The sequence below is a fragment of the Phytophthora ramorum genome (assembly GCF_020800215.1).
Source record: "Phytophthora ramorum isolate Pr-102 chromosome Unknown Phyram_PR-102_s0006, whole genome shotgun sequence".
NCBI lineage: Eukaryota > Oomycota > Peronosporomycetes > Peronosporales > Peronosporaceae > Phytophthora > Phytophthora ramorum.
The window spans coordinates 2,542,336-2,563,163 of record NW_027150652.1 but is presented as its reverse complement, the minus strand read 5'-3'; the positions used below and the strand labels follow the sequence as shown (position 1 = coordinate 2,563,163).

Sequence of the window (20,828 nt, the reverse complement as noted above, 5' to 3'; positions counted from 1 at the left end):
ACGTGCTTGAAATCCTCTATCAGTTGTATCGGGGCGTACCTGTACTTCGGCATCCATCATAACGGGACGAACATTTACTTGAGGATCAGTTGAGACCTCAGGGTTTGTTTGGGAGGATTCGTCACTCACCGTTTTTTAAGGGCTCGGAGGAATCTGTCTGAGCTGATGTGGAAGATGTGGAAGTTATGCTAATAGTTTTACCTACGTCGCTTGCCCACGATGCACCTTCATACATATCACGCTTAGCATTAGCTTGTCGAACACGACGTTGAGCTTTTTCAAGAAGCTCCTGTCGCTTTTGCTCTCTCTGAGCGAGGGATGTGAAATTTGGAAACATTGTATCTATATCTTGGAAATCATAAAAAAAAATGAGTAGTCTTAAATACTCTTACCAGTAGCTTGGCATAATTGAGTCGTGTCGAAATTGAGAGTATGAATGACAAATATGGTTTCTCTCATTTAGAAGGCTTAGATAACGATCCTTGATGCAGTGAAATGGAACGCCAAATATTGCTTCCAACTCATGGCGATACTTATGATTTACTACCGTTTTTCGAAAATTGGCTGATGCATCAAGGTTCATTAGTTCGTTCTTGATTCAGCTTACTTCCTGGATAATCCATACCTTCCGCTGAAGCTTAGCAAGCTCACGGTCCTTTTCTAAACAACTGGAACACATTATTATATCTATATATCAAGTCAGATAATTCAAAACTTTTCGCAAAAATAGATCAAACTATATACCTTGCAGAGGATGTCTCTATCAAAACAAATTACAAGCTAACTATGACTCATTTTTTGTGGCGGGTGAAACTACCACCGGAGCGACTACGTCAGCTCTTTAAACCCCAGTACTCCTTTTCAAGAGTCAATCTCCTGTTTTTGTTAACCAGCCGCAGATTATCTTGCGGCTCCCAGGAGTCAGGTCCACCACCCAGCCATCTCACCAGATATTTGTACTTTCCAGAGCGTATCTTTTTGTGATCCAAGATCTTCTCCGCCTCAAGAATATCGCCTCGGTTAATAGTAGCATCCGTAGTCTCTGATTTAACCATTTTAAGATCATTTGGTGCCTTGTAGAGGGTATGACCATTTTATGAGCGGATTTGGACTCGGTATCCATGAATTCCGACGATTGTATAGACGGCTTTGCTCCATCGAGCAGCTTCTTTATCAAACGTTTGCTTCTTAAGTCTATATATATTATAATATATATATATATATATAGTACATTTGCTCCGACTTCGAACTCATTCTCAACTCTCTCTGCTTCACCTCGGTTGTGTTCCAGCTCTGACCCGATGACTTTACCTTTAGCCTCGTTTGGGGTCATTTTAATAGAGCGATGGAACGTGCTATTATAATTTTGAATAACATCGCTGATAAGCTTCTGCGTAATCCTCTTGGGAGACATTTTAGTTAGTCTCTGCTTTAATGTCCTGTTGAATCGTTCGATTTTGCCCATGGTTCCATGATCACCAGGCTCATTGTTGTAGTGTTCAATGTTCTTACTTTGGAAGAATTCTTGAGCCTGTGAGTTCATGAACTCGCTTCCATTATCGCTTGTCAGGATATCAACTGTGTGAAGGTGAACAAATGCTTGAAGCGCTGCTAACACAGTTGCTGCCGTCTTGTTTGATAAGAGCTTTGCGTATCCCAACCTTGAGTTAATGTTGATAGCAGTCAAAATTGGTCGTTTCTCCCAAAACGCAAGATCCATTTGCCACGAATTGGGGTTGTATGAAGCTATTTTGAAGCCATCAAATCGCTTCTTCTGATCCTGAAATCGCTGAATATCGGGCTGGTTAGCGTACCAGTCCTTCACGATTTTGATCGAAATCTTAGGGTCTAACTCCATTGCCTTCTGATACAGAGCTTGAGTACCGATAAAACCGGTTTTGGGATCATAGTAGAGTTTTTTTAGTAGAAGATATGATCCTATATTTTGAAGAAAAAAAATAACCATCAGCTCGATATATCCCCTTAGACATCAAGCGGAATCGTTGAAATACCGTCCGACATCACCTGACGCTTATCATAGTAGTAATTAAGCGTTGTTTTGGTTTGAGTATAGGTAATGATCTATTTGGTTTCTTTCGATAGTCTGAAACCCTTGTTCGTACCACGAAGTGTGATGCGGTCCCGTACAACTGTCTCGAAACCATTTGGGTTAAGTACATCAACATTGCGGCCACGCCCCCGCTGGATACCCTTAGCACTGACTTTGACCTTGTGCTCCTCGTCCGGTAGATAGCAGATGTAGTTCTTAGAGGATAATGAGACCATTGCATCACCTCGCCACTCTTCCTTGAATAGACCAGGCGTGCGGCGGTCGAACTTGGCTACCTCGGCGTTGTAGGCTCGTGGGAACCACTCATACTTATGCTCATCGAAGTGATCACGTAGTTCAGGCTTGATACATTCCTTGAATGGGTTCTCGCAGCTGAACGCGATATATCCACTGTCCGTATCCATCTCCTGATATTGAAAGTCTGAACGATCAAAGTAAAAGTCGATGCAGTCATAGTAAACTGAAGCATGCGTAGCTTAGCGAGCTGATAGATAGCGATCGATAAATGGATCGGGTTCTTGTTGTTGAGGCGACGCTTTTTCATCGTAATCTCACAAGAATCATTAAGCTCCTCCAACCCGTGGAACGTAAAGTGTTCGATCTTGCTCTTAATAGCTTTGTCGTTTGACTCATACTTGACCACTTTGTGCTTGCTCATATCCATTCCAGATCGACCGAAAGCACTGTTGCCTACAAGTTTCATCATATCAGCAATCATCGCCTTCGACTTATCAACATCACCCTCGCGCCAGGCATTTGATACAGCCTCCATAAATGGAGCAAAAGCCTTGTGGGAATTCGCTTTGATAAAGCTGTAAGTCTTAGCGATCTCCAAGCCATGAGAGAGATACCACTTGAGCAAAGGTGCGTATATAAGAATCGTTTCACCAAAGTAGCTACCTATCAGCTTCCGAGCTGGTTTTGCTCAGCTTTGCTGACGTGCCTCGTTGTACTTGAACATGTGATGCCCAATGACACTCTCATCAGCACAATCGATTAGCGTGTTCTTGAATATAGGGGTCATCTCACTGAAATATTCTTTCAAGTGCTCTGGTGTGCGAATATCACACTCAAGGAAGCCGAAAATCTTATCAGCAACGATGTCCTCGACGATGTCGTCATAAGCCTCGATCGTAGTCAATCGTCCGCATGGCATCTCATTACCAAGTGCCCATAGGTAAAGAGCGTAAGCATCGTATCCGATAATTTTCTTACAGAGCTTGCCACCTCGAATCTTCGTCTCATTGCGCTTAGCGTATCGATTAAAGATAATCGATGGACCTCCGGCGATGTTGGCCTTCATCTTAGCGTAGATGTCTTTTTCCTCCTTATCAATGCTATACACCAATCTGTCCGAGTTGAACTCAAGCAACTTCTTATAGAGGAATCCCTTGAGCGGCATGTCCTTACGCGCGGTGTTGCACTTGATACAGCTGACCAATACGTTGCCATCGATGTGTTCAAGCTTGTTGTTAATACGATCTGCTGAAGCGGTATCGGTGGTCAGCTGGCAGTAGCATAACCCACACAGATATTTTTGCTTTTGCATCAACGAATTCAAGTGATCAAGTGTCATACCGAATTCCCGCTTTGCCTTAGCATCCTGAATCTTGTAGCCACCCATACGCTGAGCTGGAAATTGGAATGCGTTAGTCTGTGCTTTATTCGGATATTGGAGATTGTTAAAGCAGGTCTGATACATAACTTTTTCACTAAGTCCAGGTAGCGACACCCCATCCGCAAACATATCCAGATCGAAACGCTTGAAAAGTTCTCGTTGAGCCTTGATAGCCTTGATTAATGGGACTACGTCGAGATTGTTGTAGCAGATCAATAGGTCCTTGATCGATTTCATCTCGACGTACTCCCACATGAACTTTACTCGTTCGTAGTCATCCTTGGTGATGCTTGTTCCGCGGAGCTTGCTGTCAAAAGCTGACTTAGGTGGGATGGTAGTCTGGTTGAGTACATTGAACGCAGTGATGTGCTCATACGGGAAGAAACCCTTGCCAAGACCACAGACACATCTGATTTTGTCATCACATTTACAGCCACCGAGATATGTTGTAAGATACTTATCGTAGCTGGTACCAGTCGGTACATAGCTGCTAATATCGAGCATTTTCATGTTCGATGTAGCAATGCACATGTAGCTGGGGTTCTTGATAACAGATTTGATGTTGTCAGTCCAATGATGGCAAATAAGTCGCTCTTAATCAAGTTGATATCGTATCGACCCGAATTGAAGCCGAACACTGGTACCTGATCAATCTGCTGTTTAAGACGCCCGTAGTCAGACCTCTGCTTACCAAAGCCAAGACTGCTACGAAAGTGGAAGAAGCTATCATACTTCCCTTCCTCAATCCAACCCTCCACATCAGGCATCTTGTACTTTTTACCCAGATTGACACCTGGAATTTCCAAACCTGTCAGGCCGTGGGCGTTGATGATTTTTTGCAGAAGCGACTTATACTTATCGACATTGTACTGTTGGATCTTCAGCGATACATCACCGATGTATTTGAACATATCCGTCAGCAGCATCTTCGGATCGTCATTTACGAAGCACCGCACCTCCTCGGTTAAGCTATCAGCGACGGATACAGACACCGGAATGTGTTCGTTCGTGAAGACAGTACTTTCCCCGTGTTGAGTCGCGGTAGGCTTAAGGATTGCCTCAAAGTCATAAACAATGAAGTGGTCGATGTATTGATTGGCATCCTTAATGAAATACTTTGTAAGCAGTGATCGGATCGCGTTAGGAGCTGGCATGTAGATAGTTGGCTCAGCGGGGAAGCTCTCAATATTCACAAGCTCGCACTGATTTTTCTTGCCATTTTTAAGTCTTTCACCGCTCACGAAAATCATTTCACACTTGGGGCACTGATACTTAAAATGGAGCATATCGATGTTCTTGATGTAGAGAGCGTGATTCTCGTGTGATAGAATATCCATAGCTTCATACCCCTTGTCCGACCTACGAATGCTTTCAACATTTCCGGTAGCTACATCCATGCTGTATACGTTAATACCGAGTTGGAAGCAGTCCTCAACCTCATCGAGCTGTAGTAGGCCAATAGACTTGAAGCTACTAAATAGACTCAACGTATACTTAACCCCCTAAAAAGAGCAGTAGCGCTTGAATACATCCTTCTCCTGAGCCTGGATTCTGCGAGGGTCTCTGGAATGTATGTCAGGCGATGCAGTGGAAGACGAACTTGTTGTTAGTCTTAGGGAAGTTGATTACATGCTTGTTTTCGCGGATAATCTTAGGAATAACAGCGTTGCTATCCCCAAGAGCATGGTCGCGATGGTAGACAAAAATCTTGAATGCAGTGATCGCCTTAAGCTTATATCCGGAGCTGGTAGTTCAGCTTGTCAGCCAACTCCATAGACCGGATTTCCGAAATCACCTTCTTTCGAATATCCGCCTTGCTGTTGATTGGGACAGGCTGATTGAATACATAGGTGTTAGCAAGATTCGGGGAGAAGTAGCGGGTGTCGTCAGGATCAGTTTTGCTCACAAGTTCGTACCCGAGAGCAATATTTACCTTAAAAGCACTTGACTGAGTCGAAAGAACGTTCTCGAGCTTATCGTAGAAATCAGTAGCCTCGATGCCCTCATATAGGTGTGATTCCATGTGATTACCATTGTAAAAAAGGTACTTGGGGTCAGCCTTATAGTCAGGCGACATATGCTTATCAAGGGTTTCAACTGAAACATTGTACTGGTTAGCCACCAATTTCTTGTTGACTGAACGTGAAATGTTGCTAACATATACCATCTTACCAGTTCTACCTCGAACCTTAACCCGGTAACTGCTACCCCATTTGACAGCTTGGATATTTAATCTCCTTAATCCTGCGAGTTCGTATGCAAACATATTGCCTATATATCTTCGTCTTTATATTAATCTTGTGATAATCGACTTTATAATTATCGTACCTTGTATCAGGATCGACTTTATATTAGGGCTGACTTTATATCTGAGAAAAAAATTAATTAATTAGTTAAGTTCGCTTTGCTTAAGTTCGGGTTACTTAAGTAATTCTTCTTCTTACGAGCACGAATTTCTTCGCGATTCTTCTCATCATATTCTCGCTGCTTAGCCAGTCGCGTTTCCCTTGTTTTTAGATAGTACCGCGGCTTTGATTCGCTCTTTGTTAAGTTCGTATTGTTCAGGTGAGTACGTCATCTTTGTATATTACTAACTTTATATTTATCAGGAATAAAATATTATAATAGAAGGCAAAGCTCCGCATTCATTACTTTTTATGCCTACTTCGAAGCGTATTACTAATCTACATATCGCTTGAACCCCTGCGGTCTACGCTTTTCAAACAACTCCGGCATCCTTTGCCGCTTAAGCTTGTCGCTTGCTCTCTGCAATGAGGCCTTGGCTCCACATTTTTGTCAGCCTCCTCCAAACTTGAAAATCACCTGACCTTAAAAAGTGTCGACCACATCGTGTAATTTCTCGGTCGGAAAGAGAAAAGCAACCAGTGAGAAAGAGCAGCGATGGCGGACAAGCAAAAACCTCACGAAGACGTCCTTACGCGACTCGTGCGCGACTTGGAAACGAAGACGACTTTGTGCTACGTCAAGGACTATCCTGGAGTGGAGCTGAAGCAGTTGAATCATCACGTGAAGAAGCTCGGTCCACTGGTGAACCCCGTTTTTGGCGAGCAGCCGGCGTTCTTCATCGACGAAGGTCGCTTCATCCCCTTTCGAATGGTCGTATATGGCAACGAGAAGGTGGCGGCTAAGATCGCGAGAGTTTTGGATGAATGGGCGACGTGGTCTGGAAAAGGAGGCAGAGTGACAACCTCGCAAGGGGCGTTCATTCTGGAGCAGCGTCCCGGAGGGCCCAACTTGAGAATACCCGACGTGGCATACACACCGCGAGATGATGACAGGAATTTGACTCGTGAACAGATGTGGACGTATCGTGGCGATCCCTTTGTTCCCACTTTTGTTGTTGAGATTGATAAGCTCTCTGGTCGAGGCTCTCAACGCAGCGCTCTTGATCGAAAGATGCGAAATGAATATTTCCAGCACGGCGTCCAGTTGGGTTGGCTGATTGACCCACGCCCAGACTTTCAGCGGATGTATGAGTACTATCTCGACGACAATGGAGACGTAAAATGCTCTGACAACACTGCGTGGAGAGATCTTGACGGTGGCGATGTTCTTCCTGGATTCAAGATACGCGCACCTGCGTTAGAAATGGTCTTGAACCAGGATTCGGGATCGTCGTCAGAAGATGAAGTTGATCTGGTGTGTCCTTATCCAAGATGCAACAAGCGATTCAGATCGCCTGGTGCTTGGACTGCTCATGCTGAATGGCACCGTGAGGAGAGATCTATCTCGAAGTACTTAGCCAAGCGTGAGAACTCATAGCCATCCAGTGTGGCAACTACGCTTCGACAAGTTCCTATCTAACCATATTGCAGAACTCAAAGCTTGCGATCTAAAGCATAGTTGGCGCTGACTGATTTCTTATTCCTGATTGGTGGCTAAGAGAAGATAATAAAAACTATCTATTGTTTTATAAATATAGTTTGAATGTTGTCGGTTGAGCGGTTCTAAAACTACCCTAAGATCCAAAAGACGTTGCTTTCACTCTCAGGTGGTCGAGAGGTTGCGTCGCTGAAAGCGATCCTGGCCCGAAAGAAGATTCCAGGAATGTTCTTGGTGGTAAATTACGGTAAGGAAAAAAACTGCCGGCGTAATGTTCTAAGTCTCACTACTATCAGGCTGGGGGGCTTCAATGTGGATAATATAACCCTCAGCGACAGCATGTGCATTCAACCGTGTTCTCGAGGAGCGAGCGAGGGCTCAAAGTTCTCACTCCGATGCCATGAAACACGAAGCAATTCTTTGATGTGTCGCTTTCTCTACGGCAAAATGCCATTGGAAATCTTCTGGAACCAGTCGTATTGTCTTGTTCCACGATGTCCATTGCTCTTGTCCACGATGCGAGCAGCAGTGTGTTCAACGTCCTGTACATTCCAGCCAATGCACAGGCGACGGCTAAGTCGCCGAACAATCCGAGCCCGAGATCGACCCTTGAAGCATGGGAAACACGAGTCTTTGGACGAAAGATACACGAGTGACAGCAGTTGCGGTGCTTCCAGATGCAGAGCAAGCAAACCTTGAGCCACAAGCTGCCGGTAGTGGTCGAAGCCCTCGGCACCCATGATCTCCACCATCTCCGGTGTGAGCTTGAAAGGAGCAGTCTCGAGACTGAACGTGTTACCAGGAGCGATACCCAGAACGAAGCCGAAGTCAATGTGCACGACGTGGCCTTCCGTGTCCAACATGATGTTGCCGTTGTGACGGTCCTTCACCAGAAAAATATAGGAGAAGAGACTATAGGCTGCCATACTAGTGATGTAGTTTGCACGAGCTCTCTCCAGCCGGACCGGGTCGTGTTCACCCGTGATGGGGTCCCGACCACATGCCCGGTCGAAGATATTTGGCAGGGAGGTGCCAACCCCACCGATTTTCTTGCCCTTCTTCTTGAGTCCATCTAAAGACTGCGCATCTGTGATCACCTCCAATAAACCACAGTCCTTGCCAGCGCACACGATGCTGTAGTAGCGCATCCAGAGGTTGAGACTGTGTTTGCGGAAAATGAGCTGGAACAATTTGAGTCCTTGTAACACGAAAACCTCTTGACGCATGTCGTCGAAGCTTTTGGCGATCACTGGAACCAACGCCCACCCATCGAAGCGGGCGAAGGTGCTTTCCTCTCGGATTCGCCTCTGTGTATCAGCAAATCGTTCTCCAAAAAATGGGCATTTAGTGTTTTGCGACGACGAATTCGAGCTGTCGCTTGTGTTTGCTTCGTCGTCTGCTATCTCCTCTGCACCAAAACCATCACTTTCATCGTCGGAGAAAACACCAGTGCCAGTTTTCTCACTAAGAGGAGTGCAGCCAGCAGGCAGAACATTGTTGAGTCCATCTAGATCTTCGGAGATTGAGGAGCGCAAGGAAGCCTGTGACTGTGTCCGGGATACTGGGATCAAGTCCGCGACGTACGTCCCGACGACTTCTCCGTCGAGGTAGTTGAGGATCTCTTGCTGCTCTGGTCCTACCACACCGTCCATATCGTTTTCCATTTCCACAGCAGCATCCACTAACGCGTCAATATTATCATCATGACCAGTGGGGACATCGAGATCGCGCGACCCACCATCGCATCCCAATGATGAGGCGATGGTTTCGAAAAAGACCAATGTCGGCGCACGTGCTTTTGTAGAGAAGACAGTGCCTTCATCCGTCAGTACATTAACCACGCGGTGCGGACGAGCCATCGCTCCTGACAATGGCAATGCAGCCTCAGGCCGAATGTGCTTACCACGCAGCATTTCCTGCAACAACGCAGGGAGTTGTTTCTTCCGCTGCGAAGGCTCGGAAATGTTTTCTTTTAGATACGTGCAGAGGTCCACAAGGAAGCGCACAAGCCGAACTTCGTCACTGAAGATGTGTTGAGCGGATTTGTTCCATATTCGCTGCTTGGTTTCCACGAGATGTTGAGTACCCGATCTTCGACGCTCCAATATCATGAGTTGTGTTTCCTCATGGTAATCGGGTGGAAACGGATCTAAGAAACCGTCGTCGACCCGAAGCTGCTTTTGCACATTGCGAGAGCTAGCCACAATCTCCTCTTTGCTGCGTGCGAGGAGCCATTCGAAGAAAGGAGATTCGCGTTGCGAAGCAGCGTATGTCCGACGAACATACTCAAATAGTTGCTCCAGTAGCTTTTCGAATGATTCGCGCTGGTGGATCGGTGCCTGTGGGAACAGAAGTTGAGGGAGGACACTGCGTGACTGCCCAAAGTTTACGTTTGTAACGAAAAAAAGCATAACGACAATGCCGTTGCCACGCTTATAAAGTCCTGCTGCCATCGCATCCCAGTGAGCTGCAATGCACTCCCACGTTGCCTTGACCGCGAGGTGCACACTACGCCGTGCAGTGGCAGCCAGGAAAAATAGATAAAAAGCACGGACGCTCGGCGATGCGTCTGGGATATTCACAATACCCCACTGCAGCACTTGAGGCCAATAGAAGTCCATGGTATCGGGGCAGTTCTCGACGTTGTGCACAAATTGCGCGAGCACCACCACGAACATGAACGGCTGCTGTCGATACTTGAACATGGCCGAGAGGAGGCTCATAGGGCCCAGGCTTCGCGCTCGAACGTGCGATTCAATCTCATGCTTGGGGGCTTGATCAAAATATTTCCACCGCACGAGCCGTGACAATCCACCAGCTTCATCGACAGCAGAGGCATAATATACACCAGCTTCTTGTAATGACGTTAGCAGCTGCTGTCGAACAAAGCAATCCATGCAAACACGTTTTGGTTCGGACAGTGCGGTAGCCTTCGCTCCGATCTGGGATCCGAATACTTCTTGGACAGGCAGAGTGATCGATTCGGGCGACGTTAGTGGTGTCATCGCGCTGCAATGATCACGACAGAATCGATACGAACAGGAAGCACAGATCCTGGGTGTGTGAATAAGCCTGCCAAAGCGTTTGTTGCAGCGCCGACAGCCGTTCGTAGGCCTTGGAGTTGAGCCGAACACGGCACCCAAACTATGCCTCCTGTTGCGAGTACTCGCAGCGGCAGGCTGTCGAATCATACTGGAGCTAAGCGGGTCAGTGATGTTGCTGGCTGAACGCTCACATGACAATAAAGTCTGTTCACTCAGTTGTCGACTGGCTGACCTCAACAACGACGGATCGACTGCAGTGTCTGCCACATAGTCACCGTCCATGTTAGCCGCGCTGGTGTCACTACCATCCGTGTCTTCGATCTCTTCAGCAAGTTCGTCACCCTCTGCAATCTCAAAGTGATCCATGGCGAACATCCCGGGTGCAGTATTGGTGGTAATTATCTCCTGGTCGTCCACAAGACTCACCGAACTAAGAGCCGACGTCGTCAGTGACAGCAGCCCAAATGGGTCGTCTTCTTCCAATAAATTCTCCGACTTGCCCTGATGCAGCAGAGACCGCGTCGAAATCGACGACCTCGACGCTGAAAAATGCAGCGACTCGAGATCCTCCATCGCGACCTCTCCAGCCTCCTGCTCCTCGTCACCTTGAACCTGCCCGCCTCCTTCCTCATGTTCATCCTCCTTGTGCAGTATTCCATTTAGAAAGTGCACCCATTGGTCCCTGTGCGTCTCCGACTCCGTCTCAATGAGCAGCGCGACTCCAGATACATCATCCTCCACATAGAGCGAGCAGCTCTCGAGTCGCCTGCGCTCATGCTCGTCCACCACCAAGTTGATAATCACTCCTGAGTCATCTGCATTATCTCTCTGCTCCGGCAGCGTGACGCTCTCCCCGTCCACCGCTTCGACGCTCGAAACGCGCGTGCTGGCCAGGAGGACGGCGCCGCCGGAGCTTGTGGACGGCGACACGTCCTCCTCGTCGCTGCTCTCTGTACCGGCGTCCACCGTGAACCACTCGAGGACGGTGGGGGACGCTCGCGCGACGCAGAAGTACCACACATCGTCACTCAGGCGTCCAGCAGCGCGACTTTGTTCACTAAAAGACGACGACGCATCCTCCTCGTCGGTCGAGTGGACACTGGAGGACGCTTTAAAGACGACGCGCTCCCGTATACGCACGAGACCTTCGCACCGAGATGTCCCCATTACTGTGGCGACAGAACAGCAGGAACCGCCTTGAGCTTCTCCACCGCTTTGAAAATGACATTTTGTGTGCGACAAATTGTTGCGAGGAGCTCATTTACAAAAAGAGGTGCAAGACGAGAGGGTTCAAGTGGGTTGTACTTGGAGAATGTAGGAGGATTAGTAACAAGACACGGTAGATACACTGTAGCCTTCACTGCAGCGTGCAGCTGGTCGAGTCAGATGGCTTCACAGCAGTCCGGCGTGGTGGGAACAAGTCGCCGAGCTCCGTGGCGCCCGATGCGACATCTTGGCGCACGTAGAAGAGCAAGTAGGCGGTGGAGGAAGGCGACACCTCGTCCTCACTCAATGGTGAAACACTGGCGTCGTCTGCCAGCCACCAACAAGTTTCGTCCGGACGGCGGATGTGCGCAGTGTAGTGGCCCGAGCTGAGGCCGCTGCCCGAGTGGTGCACGACAGCGTACAAGTCGTACTTGGTGCAGCTCCGAGAGGCGGAAGTGAGCGGAATGTCCAGTTCATTCTGCAAGAAATCCATGCCGCGACGCACTCGAGGATCCATAGCGTCTGTGGAGCAGCGGTCGCTGCAAGGCTCCGAGTCGGAGTGTGCACCGTCGACTGGGGCCAGGAGATCGACGAGGTCCAAGCCGTGGATGGGGAAGGCGACGCTGTGCGCGAGTTTCTTCCATTGGTAATCGCCGTTGCTGGTGATGAGCTCGAAGCGTTTGAGTTGGAGGACGAGGATGGGGGGCAGACTCCAGAGCGAGAGCTGCTTGGTGTGGGGAGTTGAGGGGCTCTGATATTGGCAATTCGAGCAACAGACGTCGAGGTGGTCGGTGCTGCAGAGAGATTGGAGACTTTGCATTAGCGACTGGGTCTTTGTTTGTCGGTAGTGGATGTAGCTGGGGTGGTCGCGGGTTGGATAGGACTGCAGCCACCAGAATGCAGATTGGTCTTGAGCATGATACTGGAGGTCCCAGTCGATGGCGATCGTCTCACAGTTTTCCAGATCGAGTAGTTCGGCAGCGGTAGTGGAAGGAAATATTTGACAGCCACGACAGCCTGTACTCCAGTGGCAGCGGCTACAGGCAAAACCATCGTCTCCTACGCGACGAAGAACAAAGTTTGGCGCGTAATGGTGTCCGCTTTGCTGATTGAATGCATCAGTGCTGCTTGAACAGGGCTTGTACTGGGTGCGTCGGCCAAGTAGAAATCGATGAAACACCATTTGGTGGAGTGCTTGCCCTGTAAGTGCACCGCACGTGGAGTAGCACACGAATGGCGAACCACAAAGGGCTTGACGTATCGGTGTCGAGCAGTAGAACGGCACAAGGATGTTTTGCCGGTGCACAAAGCGAAGATACAACCGCGTGCTGTCTGCTATGGGAGCGGCTGTATCATCGCCACTCCCTGGGATATTGAAGAGCTCGAATGCATGCACGGGGTTTGGCAGCGCGCTCGCTGGAGTCTTGTCGTCGAGCTGATCTTCCATCCCGTGGGTAACCAGCAAATGCTGAATTGTGAACTCGTCAAATTCTCCGATAACATACTGGTCGGTGCCGGATTGGGATCGCGAGGTTGGGAGCTGTACTAACATGTCTGCTACTGTGGAATGCTCGTCCACCTGCACCACCGTGCGAATGGAACCGTGTCCTTCAGCCAAGCTGCCTGATGATTCTGTAGAGTGAACAACCACCACCATATCCCGCTGACCCTTTCGTGTTGTCGAGTTGCTGCTAGTGCACTCGATCAGCGGCAACTGCAACGACGAGAACGGCTCGAAGCGTGCAGACTGGTAGGCGCAATGATCGCAGGTCAGTGCACTTTTAAACTGCCCCGAAAACAGTATGTTGATTACAGAGGGGTCATTCACGAGGTGAGAAACCCACCACTCGGTAGCTACAAGGCGGTCATGCCGTCCATTGCTGTCCTCAATGCCAAATTGCAGCGATGCAGTCTCTTTCGCGGTGGCGTCCTCTGATTTCACGTCGTTGGGACGGAAAAGGCTTGTCAAAGTGGCATGACTTCGTGGTGACAGAATCTGTGGTTCACTGCTGTGCTTTGGATTCCGCTTTAGTGCGTCGCCCAAGTGACCTAAAAGGCAAACAAGGAACTCTTGGGCATCTTGCTGATTGCCATCGGCCATATGGGGGAAGATTGCGGAAAAGGCTTTCAACAAGTTCGTCGGAGAAATCGAGTTCGTAGCTTCTTGTTTCCCACTGTACATTCCTGCGAAAAGCTCTGCAAGAAGCAGTGGAAGTGACTTGCTCGCAGGTTGGATTGGACTTGTTTGGAGACCTGAAGAAGAAAAATTATCATTCTGGGTTTCCTCTCGAATGGCGCGGGGTTTCAGCGGTGGTGTTGCAGCTAAGCATTGGACAACGGCATTCATAAAGCACGTATTGCCAAGGTTGTTCAGACCTCGGGGAATGTTGTCGAGCAACCGTGCAGTCTTTTGGAACGGTTTTACAAACTTCTGGACGTCGAAAGAGGCTTCGGTGTGCTTCAACACTGGTGCCTCTCTCTCACTCTGTTCAACAATCTCCACAACAGAAAAGCGGAGCTCAAACGAAAGCTTTTCATGCTGACCAGTATTTCCCAAACCCCAGGACGGACATATAGTGGGAAGCACTGCGCCCAGTGAAGTTGCTAGCTGATCTTGCGATAAGATTGTGGGGTCGTCCTGCTGAGCCAATGTCTTGATCTCCCCTGCTGTATTGCGCTCCGCAATTAAGACTTGACACTGGCATATTGTGGTCACGCTGGAACTCGCACCTTCACCGCGTCCGCACCAGCGTTTCTGGAAAAGAGCAGCATCTACGACACTTTGCAGGGTACACTGCTCAAAGGCGATTGCCTGAGGAAAATTGGTGCGTCTTTCAAATCCATCGCAGTCAGTAAAGTTGAGCGAGATCCGAAGCCAAAACGCACGCAGGCATCTTTGGTCGTCTTGATGAAGCTGTACTGTGGGCGTCCAGACAAAGCTGACTGAAGACTGTTGCGACTGCCGCGACAGAGTTTTCACATTTCCCTTTTCAAGCCAAAACGATATCAGGAACCAGACCGACAATGAGAGCATCACATGACCTGATGGTAGTTCTCTCGCCTCCTCGTGGATAATTTGTGCGCTACTAGGAGCGGACAAATCTGACTGACACTTCATCGTTCTTTCGACAATGTGCTGCCATTCACTAGGACCCAGCAAACAAAACGCAGTTGATTGCAACATTTCCTCCGAGAAATAGCAGTCGACCAAATGATGCAATGACATAATACTGTGACCGGGGATAATTGCTGTGTTGCTGTATCGTGTGAGATGAAAAAGCAGAAGTGCTGAGTCTACTTCTGCAAATGAGAGCCCAGGCTGCTGTTGGGCAACCTCGACAAATTTTGAAAGGGTCAATACTAGTGGATCGTTGGTGTTGATGGCAGGCGATCCACCTGGAGACGTCGGCGGTGAAGACAAAGAGGACTGAGATCGACCACATCTTCTGATAACGATACTCGCTTCACGCTCACTGTCAATTGGACCGAGTCCTGCTTTCAACTGTAAGAAAGCGCCGAGCTGATCAACATCAAGCTGCCCGCAACTATATTCGTCGAAGAGCAAGAACAGCAATCGATAAACTTGATGTACGCTTGATGCTTGGACGCAGCATAATCCCAGCACGAAAAGCTTGAGCTCTTCATGGACTCCATCAACGAGATGTGACTCCATGCTCTGGTTTTGATCAGGATTAACCCGCGACTGCCACGCATCACCAACTGCTTTCACAAGGGAATCGTCAGCAACCGCATCGCGAAATCTATCGATGATCGAACCTACTTTCACTCTCGTGTGATCCGTTGCAAGGATGAAAAGAATTCTGCGCAGTTCAAAGCGAAGGTTATCTCTTTGCTCGGTTGAGAGACCCCTATGAGTTTCAAAGAGCTTCAAGCTCGTCAATTTGCGAGGCATTGCAAGCACCGGTAGAAAATCGTGTGTGTTCAAGAGTCTCGTAGCGAGGATTGGAATCCAATCGATGAAATAGAGCACGCTAAACGAGCTACCAGAGCCCACAACTTCAAGAAACTTCTTGAATGTGATTCTCCCGATTTGTGACCACCCAAACAGCTCGCGTAAGAGTTCATCAGCAGTCCACGATCGACGCGCTTTGCTTTGTTCAATTGCTACACAACCTGAAGTCGGGGCAAAACAATTGAAGAAGTGAGACATATCGGCTTTGGAGACAGCTTTACCGTCCCCGTTGTCACGTATCATTCGGAATACCATCTCCAAGTGATCATCTCGCGAGCCTTTGACTGCTGTAGCTACCCCTGCGATGAACTCTGCACCGGAAAGCTCTTCACTGCGGGTGCCGTTCCACTCACGAAAAAGTCTTCGAGCTAAATACTCGGGAAGGCCCACAAGGGCTTCGTGCAAAATGTCTCGAAAGCGGCCAAAGTTTAGTCCGTGAGAATGACCTCGAGCTCGGTTGAAGATGGTGGTGATGGCATGGAGCTCATCCTTGGATAGCAGCCGGACAAACTTGTTTGGCTGTGGTCTGTGAGCAAAGGAGCGCATGGCACCTGACCAAGTTGGTGATAGTTTGCTCTGAAGGAACTTGCAGGACTGTGGTAAACTATTTTGGAGGGGAGCAGCAACGGAGTGCAAATAGAACTTCATCCTAATGATTGAACTGAGGATTGGATTCATCGTTTGCAGCACTAACTGTGGCCTTCATCAAATCTGCTAGCTATCCAAACTGCCTCGGTTCTTTCATTTTGCTGTACTACTTGTCCAACCGAACGCTGGATAGAGAAGCCTACAGCGCCAGGATGTTCTGCGTGTCACAGTTGTCGTTGGTGTAACCCTTGAAGCAGGCGCAGACACCCGTCTCGGTGGTGCAGAGGCCGCGACCGGAGCATTGCGAGACGTATTTGTACTGGAACGCGTCTGCAGGCGGAGTGACCTTGTAGACTTTCAAGATTGTGTTGTCTCCACCGTTCAGGGTATTTCCCGGGAAGGGTCTATCCAATGTGATGGCCCAAGGACCAGGAGTTGAAGTAATCGAAGTATCGACGACGCTCTGTGGCTTGTAGAACTGATTCTCGAAAAAGACGAGCTGCCCAGCGGTGAACGCAGGGTTCGTCGTCACTGTGATTGTTTTAGAACCCAACGTCACCGCTGTACACACGAGCTCTGCAATTGCAAATCCAGAGGCGGCCGCAACATTAAAGCGCGTATTTGTCTTCGAAAGTGTGTGCTTGGTTGGATATGTCAGAGTAATCGTATCAAACGCGGTTTGCTTTCCCACTAACAGACGTGATCCAATCCTGAAGAGCGTCGCGGCGGTGTCCGCCACAAATACCACAGGGGCATCAGGGTTGGTCACGGTGATGACCAGGAAAGTGTTGTCAATACTCACGTAGGCGATCCGCGTGTTTTCGGTGAACCACTCGTTATCGAGACCGTCCTCCATGGTATACACTGTGGAAAACTTTGTGAGTGGATCCACCACATTTTTGAAGCCAAAGGAAGCCACTTCAGGCGTGCGCAGTCGGCCAGGGTTTTGAATGAATTGACACACAACCGAGAGGCCTTTCGACCCTGTCCTGGTAGTTAGGTATCCATCAAGATCTCCGTCTGTCTGAGCGATCCATTCACACAACACGTAGCGGAAGGTTTGGTTTGGGACGCTTGTGATAGCTGCGGCCACGGCGGCAGCGTTGGCAATCTTTGTAGAGGTGCCAGCCGTGTCGTCCAGGATTTGAATTGCGTTCGTGATGTACGACTCACCGTGATAGTCAAATAGCCGAAGACGAACGAAGTTTTCTGGTGGTCCACTTGCAGAGTCGGCTGTCCAAGTACCGGTAGTGTACACATGAAGCGCGAAGGTTTTGAAGGTAGCTGCACCAACCGCCAGGAACATCGGATCCACACCAACCTTGCAGCTACGCAGCGAGCAGTCAGGCCCATGATACCCTGGGTCACAGCGACAACCATAGCTGACGCGGCTATCCCAGAGGTCATAGGTAATTTGATCCACATTCTGTGGGTTTCCAAAGAGCGTGCCAGGAGTCTTGAGGCCTAGCTCGCGAAGACTTTCACACGTTCCGTGGCCGGTGCACTTGTTAGGACATGCCGACCGCTGACACGCGCCACCTTCGTATCCGTCAAAGCACGTGCAGACGCCCAACGTTCGATCACACAGTCCCTTGTTGGCACACTCCATGTAGAAATGAGCCTCGCTGGTCGCAGCGTCCGGGTTGAAGTACTCGTACGTTCCTGCCGGGTCCTGCTGCGAGTCCGTGAGAATCCACGAAGGAGTAACTCGCGACTGGTCCATGTTGATGTCGCCCTTGGGCGTGTCTGCGTGGGCGTAGCCGAATTGGCACGTGCGGTCCAAGCAGTCGTTGCCCTGGTAGTTCTTGTAGCAGTTGCACATGTCCTTGGCCATACACGCTCCGTTGCCGGAACAGCCATTGGGACATTCCGCAGACGTCGGAACGCTCAGCAGTGCCGCGACCAGCAGCACCAGTCCGGACGCTAGCAGCATCTTGCGTCTACCGCCCATCGTCGATCAATTGTCGGACTTACTCGCTCGCCTCACGGTTTGTTACCTCTTGGCGTTGCTTTACCGAATGTCAGGCCCACAGACCCCGAACTTGCAATGCGAAGCTCGGATCGCATCCGAAGAGCCGTTAGCGACGAGTGAGCCGCGATCTTTGCTTGAACGGGTGGTCTCGCGCCCCTCCAGCGATCAGGACGGTCTAAACACCGGTCGCCTTGCAAGGATGAACTCTTCACTGACGAAACACGAAAGCTTGGCAGTAAAATGTCTCGAAAATAGTCTATGAATCGGGAATATCCTCAATACTTTAACGTGAAGCTGGTTTTGACTGATCGGGACAGCCTGGAACTCCAAGAATCGGAAAGGGAACGTGAGATAGCACACTAGTCGAACATCCACGAGTTTCTTCTACAAGCACCCGCACCTATGATACGACAATTTGCTGAGTAGCGAGGAGAGCATGAATGCTCACGAACGCGATGACCAACATGACGATACATGATGTAGTTAGTTTGCTCTCAATGCGATGGAACTTGCAGGACTGTGGTAAACTATTTTGGAGGGGAGCAGCAACGGAGTGCAAATAGAACTTCATCCTAATGATTGAACTGAGGATTGGATTCATCGTTTGCAGCACTAACTGTGGCCTTCATCAAATCTGCTAGCTGTCCAAACTGCCTCGGTTCTTTCATTTTGCTGTACTACCTGTCCAACCGAACGCTGGATAGAGAAGCCTACAGCGCCAGGATGTTCTGCGTGTCACAGTTGTCGTTGGTGTAACCCTTGAAGCAGGCGCAGATACCCGTCTCGGTGGTGCAGAGGCCGCGACCGGAGCATTGCGAGACGTATTTGTACTGGAACGCGTCTGCAGGCGGAGTGACCTTGTAAAAATTAGCTCCAGACGCAGACAGCGTCCCATCTGCAGAGTTACCACCGAACGGTGTGTCCAGCTCAACTTGATAGGCGGTCGCTGGCGAAACAGGAGCGATGATTGATTTGACGGTGAAAAACTTGTTCTCGAAGAAGATGAGGTCACCTGCCACTACCGCAGGGGCAGTAATCCCGACAGTAATCGTGGTATCGCCCACATTAATGGCAGCCGTGCTGGCGATCGCTGCCGAAACAGCTAAGCCGGAGCCAGTAGGAGCGTCAAAGCGAGGCGCATTCGAAGCAAGAGCATGTTTGAGCGAGTAAATGAGAGTAATCGTTGTGGAAGCTATGGTTCCAAGTACCACGTGCGAGCCGAGCTTGAACAGCGTGGGGGTGGGTTGTGTAAGGCCCCCGGAGTTGGAGACTGCTAACGAGAGACCAGACCCGGATGTCACTGTGACTTGTGACACCTCGGTAAACCACTCGCTGTCCATTCCCTTCTCCATTCTGTACAACTTCGCAGTCTTTTTGCTCGTATCCACAACACTATCGAAATTGAACGTTGCGATCTCGGGCACACGAAGTCGCCCAGGGTTTTGAGTGAACTGACACACAACCGAAAGTCCATGGGTAGTTGCCGTGCGAGTGGATAAATAGCCAACCAGATCCGTACCCGTGAAGGAGGAAGTTGGCTCGCATAGTACACTCCGGAAGGTCTGGTTTGGGATCTTCTTGATAGCCGCAGCGACGGCGGCAGCGTTGGTTATTGCATCTGCTTTTTGTAGTAGCGCTGTCAAAGCACTCGCATCGCTTATAATCGGGATTGCGTCCGTGATGTAGGCCTCGCCGTGGTAGTCGAAAAGTCGAAGGCGCACATAGTCATTAGCATTGGTCGCCCGAGCTGCACTTGTTGGATAGGCAGTTCCGTCGAGCCAGACGTGCAGAGCAAACACTTCATTGGTATTCGACCCCGCCGACAGAAACATCGGATCCACACCAACCTTGCAGCTACGCAACGAGCAATCGGTGCCATGGTACCAAGGATCGCAACGGCAACCATAAGAGACGCGGCTATCCCAGAGGTCGTACGTGACAGTTGCCGGGCTTACAGGATTTCCAAAGAGCGTGCCAGGAGTCTTAAGGCCTAGCTCACGAAGACTTTCACACGTTCCGTGGCCAGTGCACTTGTTAGGACACGCCGACCGCTGACACGCGCCACCTTCGTATCCGTCAAAGCACGTGCAGACACCCAACGTTCGATCACACAGTCCCTTGTTGGCACACTCCATGTAGAAATGAGCCTCGCTGGTCGCAGCGTCCGGGTTGAAGTACTCGTACGTTCCTGCCGGGTCCTGCTGCGAGTCCGTGAGAATCCACGAAGGAGTAACTCGCGACTGGTCCATGTTGATGTCGCCCTTGGGCGTGTCTGCGTGGGCGTAGCCGAATTGGCACGTGCGGTCCAAGCAGTCGTTGCCCTGGTAGTTCTTGTAGCAGTTGCACATGTCCTTGGCCATACACGCTCCGTTGCCGGAACAGCCATTGGGACATTCCGCAGACGTCGGAACGCTCAGCAGTGCCGCGACCAGCAGCACCAGTCCGGACGCTAGCAGCATCTTGCGTCTACCGCCCATCGTCGATCAATTGTCGGACTTACTCGCTCGCGTTGC

At 49.6% G+C, this 20,828-nt stretch overlaps 5 protein-coding genes across 5 annotated transcripts; 1 reads left to right on the top strand and 4 right to left on the bottom strand.

The window, feature by feature from the left end:
* Window positions 1-6,590: 6,590 nt before the first annotated feature.
* KRP23_7659 (uncharacterized protein) lies at window positions 6,591-7,472 on the top strand (the record flags this gene model as incomplete). The annotated part of the gene is made up of 1 exon (XM_067893002.1): window positions 6,591-7,472. The coding sequence occupies one exon, from the start codon at window positions 6,591-6,593 to the stop codon at window positions 7,470-7,472; it is 882 nt and encodes a 293-aa protein (XP_067744827.1).
* A 497-nt stretch (window positions 7,473-7,969) lies between these two features.
* Window positions 7,970-11,743, bottom strand: KRP23_7658 (Phosphatidylinositol 4-kinase beta; the record flags this gene model as incomplete). The annotated part of the gene is made up of 1 exon (XM_067893001.1): window positions 7,970-11,743. The coding sequence occupies one exon, from the start codon at window positions 11,741-11,743 to the stop codon at window positions 7,970-7,972; it is 3,774 nt and encodes a 1,257-aa protein (XP_067744826.1).
* A 190-nt stretch (window positions 11,744-11,933) lies between these two features.
* KRP23_7657 (Ubiquitin carboxyl-terminal hydrolase 5) lies at window positions 11,934-12,602 on the bottom strand (the record flags this gene model as incomplete). The annotated part of the gene is made up of 1 exon (XM_067893000.1): window positions 11,934-12,602. The coding sequence occupies one exon, from the start codon at window positions 12,600-12,602 to the stop codon at window positions 11,934-11,936; it is 669 nt and encodes a 222-aa protein (XP_067744825.1).
* Window positions 12,603-16,542: 3,940 nt separating this feature from the next.
* On the bottom strand, window positions 16,543-18,294 carry KRP23_7656 (Teneurin-2; the record flags this gene model as incomplete). The annotated part of the gene is made up of 1 exon (XM_067892999.1): window positions 16,543-18,294. The coding sequence occupies one exon, from the start codon at window positions 18,292-18,294 to the stop codon at window positions 16,543-16,545; it is 1,752 nt and encodes a 583-aa protein (XP_067744824.1).
* Window positions 18,295-19,025: 731 nt separating this feature from the next.
* KRP23_7655 (Tenascin) lies at window positions 19,026-20,792 on the bottom strand (the record flags this gene model as incomplete). Its single annotated transcript, XM_067892998.1, has 1 exon — window positions 19,026-20,792. The coding sequence occupies one exon, from the start codon at window positions 20,790-20,792 to the stop codon at window positions 19,026-19,028; it is 1,767 nt and encodes a 588-aa protein (XP_067744823.1).
* Between the last annotated feature and the right edge of the window lie 36 nt (window positions 20,793-20,828).